At 45.9% G+C, this 14,543-nt stretch overlaps 1 protein-coding gene across 1 annotated transcript in view; it reads right to left on the bottom strand.

The window, feature by feature from the left end:
- Positions 1-2,059: 2,059 nt before the first annotated feature.
- Positions 2,060-14,543, bottom strand: part of LOC146185623 (uncharacterized) — a 58,785-nt gene continuing 46,301 nt past the window's right edge. The window contains exons 2-3 of the mRNA XM_084607884.1: positions 2,918-3,367; positions 2,060-2,830 (exon numbers count right to left, since the gene is read on the bottom strand). Coding sequence (XP_084464010.1) covers positions 2,060-2,830; positions 2,918-3,367 — 1,221 coding nt within the window. The remainder of the gene's footprint in view (positions 2,831-2,917; positions 3,368-14,543) is intronic.

Here is a 14,543-nt window from a genome sequence, read left to right as displayed (position 1 = left end):
GAAAAGTTGAAAGAATCCTGAAGGCCACTGACTAGATGTGTGTGGTGCTCTGAAAATATCACCAGCATTTTTAGAACACACGGCGTAAACGCGTTCTGCGACAAGCCCAGGGGCTGCAAAGGGGCGGTTCGGTGCTCGCAGCATGTATACGGGAGGAGGTGGGTTGAATGAATGAACTGGGGATGTTGCCCTAAAGTGATGCTTAGCTGCAAGATATGTTACATAGCTACATATATCCTAATACCGCAAAAAGCTCGTTGGATCCTTTTGATGCTGTAATAAACGCCATACTCGTATGAATATATGTGGCTTAATTATTGCAGTAATTATCTCACTGACAAGTCCAGCACTGCTTATACTCTTCGGGTCAGTGGTTTTACTTCTTATGCACACTGTCATCATTGAGGTGCGACAATTGTGAGTCCATTCTCCAGTGTCTCGCGAGAAAACTTAATTACAGCTACCGGAAAGCAGTTTCTGTAGAAGGTGGCTTTATATTTGTGGCTTTCGTCCAAACCACAATGCTATCAATGAAATGCACAAAAAGCAGTTCTTATCTGTACTGGAAAATTACAGCCTGAGAAAGCTTATGTCTTGTTTTTTAATCGCAAGTAATTAGCTGATTGGAACAAGCAGAGTAACTGCTGATACGAAATAATAAATATGAAACAGTGGATAATTAGATTAAAAACAAGGAATCTCTGAAAATGTGGCTTTTGTCAGCTGGGGACTAGACTGAGTGCCTTCAAAAGAGGCGATGTTCAGGCAGTCGGTCTGATACAGTGAGTAAAAACACCAAAATGAAAGCCCTGTAAAGAAGACAAAGAACAGAAAAACGCTGCGGCATCGCCATCACCATCGCTTGTCTCCGGCGCCTATCTCGCTCGCGCTGAAGCTGTGCCCTGCGGCTGGTAATTCGACCCTGCTGTGCCCGAAGTACTGCCACTGCTAGACGTTCCAGCCAACCATTAAATCCACATTTCAGCCCATATATTTTTCTCTCTAATTTCACTGCAGTTAGCTGTTTCAAAAAAAAAAGAAAAAAAAAGAAAAAGGAGGCCATTTGCTGCTCACTTGGCCAAGGAACATGCTGTTTGAAAGAAAAGTAAAATAAAATAATTAAATATAAATGGCAAGTCAGTGCCTCTATTTGACTAATCTTGCAAACAGCCACTAAAGGTCAGTGTAGAGGTATCTAAAACATAAGGGAAACTGTAAACAAAACAAAGTGGAAATTTTATGTTACATGAAGGGAGGAGGTGGGCCGTTCCATAAGGTTAAAATCTGACAAAATATTTCTTTTTTAACATTGAGAGACGGTCCTTAAAAGCAAGGTGGATACGGATTAGAGCCGTATCTGCACTAGAGAATTAGCTCTCTGCCAAGAAACGACAAAAATAGAATAAGCAGAGTTTAGTTTTCGCAATCATGAATTACATGCAGAAATATTATTTAGCGGTTGCGCAGCCAAGTTTTGTTCGTTTAGCCCTGCGTTGCGAATATAAACTTGCGACACTGGAATGTGGCGGAATATAAACGCTCTCGGCAGAAATTCGAAGAGGGGCGTGGCTTTGGCGGTCTGCGGTGTCAGTATCATCAGCTTTCTCGGTCGAAAAGGTCACGGTACGCTTCCGGAGATCGATAATGGCCCCATACTCTCGGAGAAAATCGACACCAAGGATACAGTCGCGGGAGCAGTCAGGTATCACAATGCAGCTGACAACAAACGTGGAGTTGCGAATTTGGACTCTCGCCGTGCACTGACCGCTCGGAGTTACATGTCCGCCAGCGGTTCGAATCTGCGTGCCAGACCATGGCGTCATCACTTTTTTTAGAAGCATCGCTAGCTTCCCGCTTAAAATCGAAAAATCAGCACCAGTGTCTACCAATGCGCTAACCTTATAGCCGTCGAGGAGCACGGGTATATCGAGCGAGAGTCTGTCTTCACGTGTGCGAATTGTCGTCGGGGCCGTCAAGTCGTGGTCGCTCACAGGTCGCGTTGTCGGGGGGTCTTCGTCGCGTCGATTTAAAGCGACCTCGCCCCCTGAGGTCACTGTCTTTAGTTTTCCCGGCTCGGACTAGGCGACCGTCGCTGCGCCATCCCGGAGGAGCTGGGCTGCGAGGATGATCGGCGTGGAGACGGAGATCGTGACTGTCGTCTAAAAGTTGGCGCCATGCGCTGCTGGGCTACGTAGTCCTCAATATCCCGGGGTCGTTGGCCTAAAGGAGGGCTACGCATGTCGATGGGGAAACACTTCAGTCCCAGTTGACGATATGGGCATTGTCGATACAAGTGACCGGGTTCTCCGCAGTGGAAGCACAGGCGCTGCCGATTTGGGGCACGCCACAGGTCTGCCTTTCGCTGGGGTGGTCGGCGGTTGTCGATGCACGGCTCGGGGTGGGCTGAATACAGTGAGCCTTGGTCGGGTGGCAGTAATTGTGTGGAATCAGTTGGGGGACGTCGCAAGATGTCCGCATACGTTGGTCGAGAGGACTCGCTGGAAAAGGATGGCGAGTTAGCAGATGGTACCGAAGGCCGAAGTACTTGCTGGAGTTCTTCTCGTACAATGCTAGCGACAGAGGCGACCGTCGGCTGGGGAGCACCGAAAAGCTTCTGGAGCTCTTCGCGTAAAATGGAGCGGATGATATCGCGAAGAAGATAAGGACTAGCCCCGAAGGCCGAATGCGGCTCCGTGAGCGAAGCGGCGATTACCGGCCTGTCGTAGGTTGTAGACCGCTGCTGGAGCACCCTTTCCATCGTGATTGCTTCCGAAAGAAACTCGGCAACTGTGCTCGGCGGATTGCGCACGAGCCCAGCGAACAGTTGTTCCTTAACGCCGTGCATGAGATGGCGTACCTTTTTCTCTTCGGGCATGGCCGGGTCAGATCGTTGGAAAAGCCTAGTCATGTCCTCCACGTACATGGTTATGGTCTCGTTCGGCATCTGTATGCGAGAGCGTAAAGCTCTTTCCGCTCGTTCTCGGCGATCCGGGCTGGTGTAGGTGTCCAGGATGCAGCGGCAGAACTCGCGCCACGATGTTAGGGCGCCTTCGCGATTCTCGTACCATGTACGAGCGCCATCTTCCAGGCTAAAGAAGACGTTCCTGAGCTTTGCGGCGTCGTCCCACTGATTAAATGCGGCGACCCGTTCAAACTGGGAGAGCCAGTCTTCGACGTCTTCCGTCTGACAGCCGTGGAAAGCCTTAGGCAGTCGCGGGTTCTGCAGAGTGTAATACGTCGGAGTTTGCATGACAGGTCGAGGGGCAGCTGCGGTGGTGAATTCCAACGGCCCGTGCTCAGGTGGTAGGCCTAGGTTCCTCCGGCTAGCGCGGTGAACCGGAGTGTCGATTGGCACAGGACCTGAATCCTGGGTATGCGGAGGAGTTCGGGACATATACTGGGATTGATACCCAGCACTTCCACCAAAATATGTCACGGACAACAGGGCTTGACTTGACTAAAACGACGGGACGAAGCTGTACCAGCAGGCAAACGTTCGGCGCACAGCACGAGAGTCAACTTCAGTGTCCTCTTCTTCCAGGCGCAGCTAGAACATGGGGACACCAGGTGGCAATATTTAGTCAAGTATTTACCGCGTTCATTAGGCTTTTACTAAGATAAAGCTGGCCAAATTAGGTGCTTCTTGCAACTTCTATAGAGGAGATAAGGTGACTAGGACTACAACGTACGTTCGAACAGCAGCGGAAAACCCTGGCGCCTTTATATACGTAAGGAAAGCGCTACCGACATACACAGTAATAAAGAAAACAAACCCAATTTGTCGAGTAGTCGAACACAGTCGCCAGTGAAGCCGATCTTTTGGGTTCGACATTGGTTAGAAACCCTGTTGCATGCAATCTTTTCTGTTTTTCTTATCATTTTTTTTATCAAGCGTTTCGCTGAAAGGAGACTTCACAACCGCCTCAGCGAAATCCGAGAATGTGGGTAGTTATGCTCCAGTACTAAAGAAACAAATGAAATTGGGATATTTGCCCACGACAGCACGATGCCGTCTCATGTTCTCTAAGGAAAAAAAATCATAAAGGATTATCAGCGTGAAAAGAGAGCTGCACTGAAAGACGAGAAAAGCTTAACTCTCTTTTCGGGAAAGGGGCACCGCTTGAACCGGCTGAGAAAGGGGGATCATTATTCTGCGCATGACCCCTTTTGATCCCAAGATTGATTAGGATCCCGTGCGGCTCGAGCAACTAAGTGATCGATCACGAGGGCCCGGCAAATGAATACTTAAACTAGCAAGAGCCTCACTTCAGCCGCACGCTGCACGGAGGTCTTTCAACAGGCGCGTCAAAAGTGGCTCGACCCCTACTTTCGTCGAAGCTTAGCACGTCCACGCCCACTATTAATCCATTCGGGGGCTGACTTTGCTGTTTTTGTACAGGCTGCTTTAGCTGTACTTCGCCGGTATTCTAAGTAGCCTGTCATCACTGGCGGGTGATACAGCTTGCTTCGTGCTTTATTTAGGAGAAAGCAAGCGGTACATTCTTTTTAGTCCTACGCAAAAGGTGCGAGAAGCGATGAAAGTGGTGTGACGCGGATTAATAACGCCTCACGATCGCCAATGCTGGCGCCCGCTAACGCTACGTCGAGCGCGTGACAGAGCGGCTGACGCTGCCGCCGCCCAGAAAACCCGGAAAGTTACTTAGCTTTTGCTGCTGTGACCTGCATGCCTTTATATAGTGACTGCGACGCGAAGCCACGGCGCGCGAAGCTCTCAGCCGGGCGCAGAGGCGGCGCACCCGGTCGCCTCACCTCACGTATATATAGGCGCTGAAGTTCCGCATCCTCCGAGATTGCTTTCGGAGCTTGCCGTGGCGCACAAGACCGCCGCATCGCTTGTGCGGGTTTTCGCTTTTGAAGGGGAAGGTGCCGGGTAAGCAGAGGGAAGAAAGAATTTAGGGAATAACGGGAATTTTGTTTTGTTTGGGGGAGCGCCGGCGCGTAAACAGTAGGCTCCGCACCGCACGCGCAAGTAACACTACCTTTCTTCGGGAGTGCAAAAGAGCAGAGCATTGCGAGCGAAGCGAAAACTTTTTGCAGCCACCCGGAGTTTCACAGCGATTTCATCATTTTTCCCAGCCTGTTCGTATCCTTGTTCATTCCTTTCATTTTTCCTTTACATGAGGCAGCATAATTCTATTTATTCGCGCGCCAAGCGCCTCTCTGCCGCGGCATAAAAAAATTATATTCTTCTTTCACTCCCAGTTTCTTTAGTAATAGTTTTTTTGTTTATACCTTTTTCTTTCCAAACACCTTTCAAGATTCTTGAAGAAAGCGTTCTCCCTTTGTGATGCTTGCGCGATGAAAAGATGCAGAGTCAGCAGTGGCGAGGTAAGAACAGGTGAACGCGATATTGGAAGGGAGGTGCAATACCCTCGACGCCACCTTCCTGTACTGACCGATTCGCGGTCTCAGTACGCGTTCCGCTTTATATTTTGGCCATGCTTCGCGTTTTTATAGAATGCTTTCTTCTTTCCATATTTTTGTTTTGCTCTAATATGCCACCGCACTGTGTTGCATGCATCAACAGGAAATGATGCCCTGCTTTCGCATTTTTGCAACACACTGTCCTTTCCATCACTCATCAGGCAGGCCTCGTATATCTAAACGCTTTATTCGATTGCCCTCAAGAAGCTACCGCTATCGTGCGTCGAAGCAGGCATTTCACTTACTTAGAAAGAGGGTAAATGCTAATGCAGGAAAGGAATTTAGAGTCTTCATGCGCCGTTTGTATTGCTATGTAATACAAGGTTTTGAAAGTCCAAGTCATGCTGAATTTTTTACCTAAACCATTGCTCAGAATCTGCGGTGGCACCAGTTTTTGGAATAAATTATGTTACTTATGCATCAATCTCGAACTCGCTGTAGTCACTGTCCAGCCTACGTCGAAAGGAGTACTTTGAAAGGTCGCAGAGAGTCAAGGAAACTGTCCATCCCGTTACGCCAGGTTTTTTTCTGTAAAACGAATAAAATGAAGAATTGCAAATCAGCTTTTCTGGCTTAAATCACTAACATTTGGTACAGTGGCCACGTCAAAGCTCCTTTCGTTTTCAATGCATTGAAAAGCTTCTTAAAAGCAGTCATCTTAAATGTATTTTTTTTTTTTGTATGCCGCTATATTGTAATCTAAATTCGAACTCTGCGCCGGATGGCGTTCGGCCTAACTATTTTATATATTAGTCTGTGCTAGGCTTCTTTTTTTTTTTTTTTTTTGGGGGGGGGGGGGGTCTACTTATGAATGTTTAAATATTTACTGCACTTCTATTTCAACAAGTGTCTTCTATTCAAGAGATCCATAGCCCATGGCGCAATAAAATAAAATAAAAATATTATATACTAACTGAGAATACGAAAAAAACACATACGCGTTCTGCGTAAAACCTGATTTGTCCTTAGTTCGCTATTCAGTGCTAACCCGTTTGTCATTCATGTCAGTATTAGGCATTTGCAAGCGTTTTGGTCAAAATATTATTCGTTAACAGATCGCCGGCTGCCATGTTTATGACATAAGGAACAAAAGAACAAGGAAAAGGGCTTCAAAAATTTGAGCTGGCTTCCTTTCTAAAGTGCGTCATTTTAGAAAGCGCTGCATTTTTTGCGCTGACGGCACGAAGTCATTTCCACACAAACAAGCTCAGATGCATTGCATACAGCGGAAAGGCGGCGCTGAATATGGGGCACGGAGCGAACGATATGTATCGTTCCGCTCTCGTCGGCTTATAGGGCTGGCGGTTAAAGGCGACACTATACTGCTGAGACGGCGACGGGGACGAGAGCAGCGTTTACGCTGCTTGGGTCAGAGAACATGCTCTTTCAAACGCTGTTTTCTGGCCGAAATCTCGTTTAGCGAAAAGCTGCATAAAAAAACAAACAAGAAAAAAAAATGAAGTCAGTAAAAAGGCCTAATGTGTTGCCCAGCGACGAGAATGTCGGCCGCAAAGTTTATGCTGACATTACAGCCTTCTTATCGCGGTCTCTCTCATCCCCAGGCCAGAGGTCTCCAAGAATTTTTGGAATTTATTATACTCAAATTGACGGCTTTCTTCTTCAACGCTAGGCGGGATTGCTTTCTCCTCGGTGTAAGAATGGATCGTCGAGGCCTCGGAGGCCTCCACGATGCCTACCAAATTTCCGCGCTTTCTTTGTAATGCGCGCAGAGAGAGAAGACGTACACACTTGAACGGAAGAGTGGTCAAAGGAGGAAATTAAAGAGAATGTTATATTGTTATCCTTCTTGGTGTGCAGTGACCTCACAAGGAAAAAAGGAGTCTGGAGAGCAAACTTCGGCTTCGCTGCAGGAAGCGAAAAGAAACTCAGTAGGAGAAACGAAGAGAAGGGTTGCACGGGAAAGATAAGGCGAGGGTATAAGTAAGGAAAGAAGGAGGGAAAGGAGGGAGAGTTATAAGGAGGACAGTGCGTATGCTGAGTGCTCCTTATTTGCATTTTAATCACCCAGGGCGCTCGCATCCGAAGCACTTGCCTCCAACAAGAGCCTCTTGCTTTCTATGCAAGAAAGGAAAAAGTGACTCCGACCGGCATCGTTCTACTTTCTAAGAGCTCCTGATATAAGCGAGAGTTCGTGCTGCTTTCATGGCCGGCGTCTACAGCTCAGTGCTATTCCTTATGCACCATAAAAAGAAATTTAAACAGCCCAAAACTGTCTCTCTAGCCTCCGGTCTACGCGGACTTTGCCACATCCTTTTTGTATTTCTTGGAGTCTTCGCAAGGAAACACCTGCTGCAACTAGTATAGCTCTTTCATCTAGGCGGGCGCTTTAATGCTAACTAAAATACATCAGTTACTTTCTTTCGCATCTTACTCCTCAAAACCTACGAGTTATGCGGTCTAGGAAACAGCGTTACTCTAGCATGCGGGAAATCCTCTAAAAGAGGACTAGTCTGTCTGCTGGAGAGAAACGAGCCCACGAGATTGCACCCGTCCCCTGCTTTTGATATTGCAGGAAAGGTAACTACTGCAAAGTAGCCATCACAAAAAGATGAAGCTGACTAGAGGATACTTGTTTAAATGTAAAACGCATCGGTTACCAGATGTTCGGAGCTTCAATGAGACGAATATTTTTGATTTCTAAAAACGCTACCATTTTCTTCCTGCGCCCTACGTTGCTTCAAGAAAAGGCTCCGGAAGGAAGAGAAGTGGAATCGACTCTGCAACAGATCCGATACAAAAAAAAACGAAAAAAAAAAATGAAAGAGCATTTAAAGCGCGCACGTGGCGAAAACGACGACAGCTTTCGGGGTCTTTACGCGGTTAAAAGCCAAGCCAAATGTTTGGAAAGCAGAAAATGTATCTATATGTGTTTTTTTTTCTGGAGAAGAAAGGAATAAGGAAGGATAGATCTTTTATTTTTTTTTTAGCTTGGCGTCGAAATACAAGCTCTGACTTTCACGCACACGCACATACACAAACTACCGAGCTAGAAAGAACAAGTCTACAATTTGGCTCTTTCTCGGAGGAGCGATTCAATACCGCCGTGCGCGTGGCATTTCGCAAAGAAAAATCGCCCGCGCGTTTGTTAGGGCCGTGAAGAAGAGGAACGCAGCTTCTTAGACAAGCTGTTGCTCCTGGAGTTTCAGTATTCGGCTAGGCCTTGATATTTTTGGTCCCCATGCTGAGAAGGCTTGGGTCGTGTCTCTTGTACTGAGGAAAAGGCAGGACTGCGAAACGGGCGCCACTACAACACGTGGAAAGGTTTGAGAGATTTTGGTCTTTCGCTCTTGATACGGGTTGCTTAGAAATGTGGAGAAAAATAAACGACGTCCCTTATAACAACCACTCACTTGGTGCCTCCATCAACGGTGTACAAGAGGAAAATGTCGAGTAACAGACTGCAGAACGTCGACTGGGGCTGTCGTTTCAACTAAAGAACATATTCTTTGTTTTTTTTTTTTTGTGCGTAAGGTACTTAATGGCCGAGCTAATAGCGTGGGTTACTCTATATAGTTGTTTCGATTGTTTTTTTTTTTTTTTTTGGAGAGATTTAACGTCACAAAGCGACGCAAGCTAAGAGGGACGCCTATGGGGAGGGTTTCGGAAATTTCGACCTCCTGGGGTTCTTTAACGTGCACTAAAATGACGCAGCCCACGGTTGCCTTGCTTTTCGTCTCCATCGAAAACGGCGGCCGCAGCCTAGCTGCGATTAACGCATCCTTGGACTCAGTAGTCGAGAGCCCTAACCACTGCACCACCACCGCGGTGCTGAAGTGTTTTGGGAACCGGCAGCTGTGTCACATAGAGCTAATAAAAAAGTAGAGCTTTGAGGTCTGTTAAGTGTCCAGAATGATCGACCAGCGTGATGCACGCGTTATATAGTAATATTTTGACCGGTATACATCACTACCTTGCACGCCAGATGCACATAAGGTACTTTTCTCACGCAGTGAACCGTGAACGTGGAGTTTCCAGAGACTGCTTATGAAAGCGAATGTACTTTACTTAGTAATAGCGTCAAGAATTTCATGATTCCTCGAAACAAAGGCTCACGTTTGTTCGTTAAACGCTCACCTTATACAGAGATAAAGAAACAATTCACTAAAATAAAAGGCTTCGTCAAAAGAAAAGCATACGGAGTCAGTTCTTTACGATAGGAAAGTGGTTCGTTCAAAAACACTACGGTAGTTCTAGCTTGAAGCCGACTCCAAACTGAACTGACAGCAAAGTATTTATTGCAAGCATAGGACTCGCTAATCTTCCTAACAGAACTATGGTGATGCCGAAAAAACCAGAGGTTGAGAAAGGGTGCAATAACACTTTCATTCCTCAGGGTAGAGAGCTAGATTTTGCTGTACTAAAAACAGATTCGGAGGTTCTTGCAGGGAGGTCTTTTGTAGCCATTAAGTTAGTAGAAACGGACCTGAATTTTCGTATCTGTGCGCCTAACTTAGTTATACGTATTCAAATCAAGAAAATCTCAGGAACTAAAGCAGGCTGAACAATGTACACGAAAAATGCTATGTGATCCGTGAGGACTACTCTCTTCACACCACACTTGATGATTTATAAATGGGTGTTCTTGCGCTGAAATGTTATTTCAACAGTGCGTATTTGTCAGCACTGTACTGGTCTTGACCTCTCTTTCAAATGCGAACCCAGTAAGGATGTTTGAGCTCTCTGCGTATGCAATGACTATACTTTTGCCGGTATAATTGTTTTTAAGTACATTAGTAGTCCTAACGGTATCTCAGTATAAACAGCCAGACGCAGAGACTAGCTGTATTATATTCCATAACCAGATATTCTGCGGAAATGCTGTAAATGGTTTGGTTTGATTTAGGGGGTTTAACGTCCCAAAGCGACTCAGGTTATGAGAGACGCCATAGTGGAGGACTCCGGCAATTTTGAACACCTGGAGTACTGTAACGAGCACTGCACACGGGCGCCTTGTTTTTCGCCGCCTTTGAAAAGCGACCGCCGAGGCTGGGATTCGATGCTGCATCCTTGTTAACAGTAGTCGAGCGCGTAACCACTGCGCCACCCCGGCGAGGTTGCTGTAAACAGATCTTTTACTTTTTCTGCATTCGAAGATTTTCGCCATGTATTTCTTGCTGAATCATGTAATTTAATGCCCCAAACAATTATGTTACGGCGGGATATATTCAGATGCTATCCCTGGTTGTCCTCCTACGTTAAGGCTGTGTGTGCCCCTCTTCGGCTCTGAAAAAAATTGTCAAATGCCTAATGTGCTCTCTTATCACATTCAAGAAAGTGAGAAATCTTAAATGAACACACTATTGTCTAAAGACTAATTGCTGAATACATACGTCATTTTTCGAGAGTCTGCAGAGTGCTTAAATATCGAGTGCCACAAATTAGACCTTATTAAATTGCTTTTCAGCCAACTGGGGATGTATATAAATTTTTATTGCAGATGTTTTAGGCCTTATATTGGGTGTTTAAAATTATTAATTGCACAATAATTGTGCTGGTTCTTACTGCTCAGCTTTAGTAAAAAATTCGCGAAGAATTTGCTGGTGCTGTGTGTACAGGTAAACTGTGGAAAAGAGGGTCCTACTGGATCGCTAGTGCGCTATAATAAGGATCAATTAGGTAAAATAACAAAGCAACCTAAAATTTCGAGGTTTTAGGGTATAAAATTATATAACGAATCTGAAGCCTACTGCGAAAGTATGTGAATCCAGTTTTTAAAATACCTGAATCTAAGCCGTAGTTTACAGTAGCGAACGTGAGAAATAAGCCTCTGAAAGCTTCGCAAGTTAGCTTTCTCAAGTTACACATTGATAGCATTATTGACGCAGTTTACGTCATTGAAGACGTTTGCAAAATTGCAGCGACAGTATCATGCACAAGAATACTGTTTTAGCGATGCGCAGTGCGATGAAGCGAACATAGCGGGCTGCAAAAAAAAAACTTCATTTTATAGCGAAAGCAATGCCTAACACGGGCAAACTTAACCAATATTGTCGTCGATTGGCCTTGCCAGGCTAAAAATATATATAACCGTCAGTGCACCGGCGTGTTAAACTTTAATACACTCCCTCGTTGGGGATTGAGCATCGTCGTCTTCATCAGCATCCATCTGTGCGCAAAAGCTTTTGCACTTCCAACTGGGTGCAACTACGTTAAAACCTTGTCATTTATCACTTTTGATAATTCGAGAAAAGAATATGATTCAGCAATCTTTCAAACTTGGCTCATCGCTGAAGTTTGAAGGCATTAACATTTTCAATATAATGGTTTGCCCTAAAACCAAACATTTAGGAACCGCTTGGTCATTTTTACTAAGCATTCGCCTTTTCTTTTACGTTACAGGGCAATTGATGTCCGCCGTTATGCACTTAAGCTGAATAAATTGCAGCAAAACACTTTTCTCATCTTTTAAGAAAACATCTTTTTGAATAACATAAAACATGCGGTATATGCGTGCTCCGTTATATACGCGCCTAGCATATATATAGTGGAAGATCCGCGAAATAAAATGCCGGACAGATGTGTATAAAACCTCGTTTTTTCCGCTGACGATCAATGAGTGGAACCGGCTGCCAGCTGGCATCACTGAGTGTTGCACTGAAAATTTATTTCGGGCTTTTTTATCGGATGTGTGACGTGGCGCCCAGTTCTCTTGCGTGTGTTTCCTTCATTACTTTGTTTTTTGAGTGTTTTCATCACTTTGTTCGTCGCGCAGTTTCCCCCTTTAGATGCATGTTTTTCATTCCGCATTATCACTTGTGTCGTGTTATTTTCTTCATTTTTACGTATTTTATCACTGGCGTTCCCAGCAAGATTACTTGTAATCTCCCCCCCCCCCCCCCCCTGCAATAATGCCTTCGGGCACTGCAGGAACTTGTAATAAATAAATAAAAGGATATTAACACACAAAAAAAGCACGTCTGCATTTTCGCAGTATATATACGTGAGAAACTGAGAGAGGCAGCAATGCATACCTCCTCTGTATGCAATCTACATCGGATGACATGCAGGTAGCGTATTACTGGGGAAGTGTATAACGGGCGTATTTTCAGCGGTGCCTCTTTTACGACACGCTTAGTCATTATGGCGTAGTCGGAATGGTATCCACTATTACACATTTGCGAGGAATCTAGAACGCATTCTAGTGGTTTTGGCCAGCTATATGCCCGCAGAGTCAGGCGGACTCAAACAGAACATAGATAAACGTGCAGCGTTTTAAACTAGTTAAGGAAGCTCGTGTCGGCAGCTATTTCACTCGCATCACGCAGTACCTCAGAACACCGACAATATATTTGCAGCCAGAAAAAAAAAAAAAAAAGAAGGTACCGGAATTTTGACTAACCGGCTGTCGGACCAAGTTAGCTCTTTATCGCAAAACAGAACCCTCCATAAGCTTTCTGGACAGCCCCGGCCAAAGCAACCGACTGCCAGCCGAGGTTTCCCATCTGTTCGGAGCCCAACGCACCCCATCTCGTTTCGGGGGGCTGGTTTGTTTGGCGAATGAACGCTGGGTGCGCACGGCTCAATTAAACACATTCCGGGATCGCGTGCAACGCGGGGCCGTCCCCCGTCAGTCGAAAACAATCGCAGCTCCTCCGTTCCTTACTCCTCTCCGCTTTCTTTCGATTATTAGATTGAGCGTTCTAACAAACGGCCTTTGCAAAGTAAGCACTAGCGTACCATTCCCGCTAACCTGGCTTCTCCTCGCGCGTTGTACTCTATTTTTAATTTTCTCTCCTTGGATTTGTTCCCGGCCCCTGTGTCGCAAAGCGCTTTGCTTCCTACACCGCTCCTTCATTTCTACCGGGGGGAGTTAAATTTTATCTTATTCACACCCCTATTTGGAGTGTGGAGAAGCACTGCTGTTTACGAACAAAACTACAAATCAAATTTTTGTGCCTGCTCTTTCAGGCAGAGAGGAATTTCGTTGCCTTGGAAAGGAATAGGAGGGTCGACGGGGCTTAGATGATGAGCCGCAGAAAAGGAAAGCACGGGAGAACGGTGGCGGCTGAAGAGAAAAGGCGGACAAAAGGCCAGAAAGTCGGATAATAATCGCAAGATTATAAATTCTCTCTGCTTCGCAGTCACATCCAGGCAGTGAGCGCAAGCACGGACGACTGACGTCCGCACAAACACAACGACACCGTTGTCTTGGGTTCACTCTCTCTTTCGTGCGCTGCCGGTTTGTTCCTACTACGTGCCTCTGTGAAAATTTATTTACTCGCTTCGCCCGGCCATGCCGCCCTCTACATTTGCACGTAGTCTCTTAGCCGAGCCGTCGCTTCCTCTCAGTCCTTTCCTCCTCTTAAAACCCGCCCATCTCATCTCGCTGTTGCGCGGAGCGCCAAGCGAGGAGAGGGTGGGGCGGGCTAGTGTGGGCGCCAAGCAAGTCTAATCCGACGTATGCAAATACGCCGCCGGCAAATGAATTCCGCTCCACTGCGGCGCTCTTGCCGCTGCTCATGTCGCTGACCCCGAGCGCTGGGGGCTTGGCGGCCCACGTCTTCATGCGATGCTACTCCTGCAACCCTTTATGGATCCCTCATTTCTCTCTTTGTCTCCCCACCTGACTTACTTTCTCTTGGCGCCGTGTCTCTACAGGTTTGTGTTGTGCACGATTATGAGGAAGTCTCTGCAGGTAGCTTCAGTCGGCCCCGCTCAGTGCGCTGTTTATTTAACTGCTTTGCACTCGAATGCTTCAGCGTCAGCTGCGAAGTCAGTGTCATATATTATATTGTTATAAGTAAGAATGATTATGAATGTCCACAATAACAATAATTATTGCATTAATTCTTAAAAATTACAGGAATGTTCTTAACCATAAAGATGTAATAATAATGCTTGCATTTAATTGCAGCCAGGAAAATGTATGACGCAAACTTGTTATCAGAATATTCAGTGAAACAATGGCACCGATATACCTATTCGTAATTATTCACTACAGATATTTTTCTCTTCAAACCATCGAAAGGTACACCACTACAGTCTATGCAGGGTCATTGTAAAATAGGGTGAACATTACTTGCGTGGTACACTGCAATATAAACAAGATTAATTATCTAAATAATTTAATCATCTTT

The sequence above is a fragment of the Amblyomma maculatum genome, chromosome 6 (genome assembly GCF_055883805.1).
Source record: "Amblyomma maculatum isolate TAMU_Amacu chromosome 6, ASM5588380v1, whole genome shotgun sequence".
In the NCBI taxonomy this organism is placed as follows: Eukaryota; Metazoa; Arthropoda; class Arachnida; order Ixodida; family Ixodidae; genus Amblyomma; species Amblyomma maculatum.
Note: the sequence above shows the minus strand (reverse complement) of the source record. Positions and strands in the feature narration are given on the sequence as shown.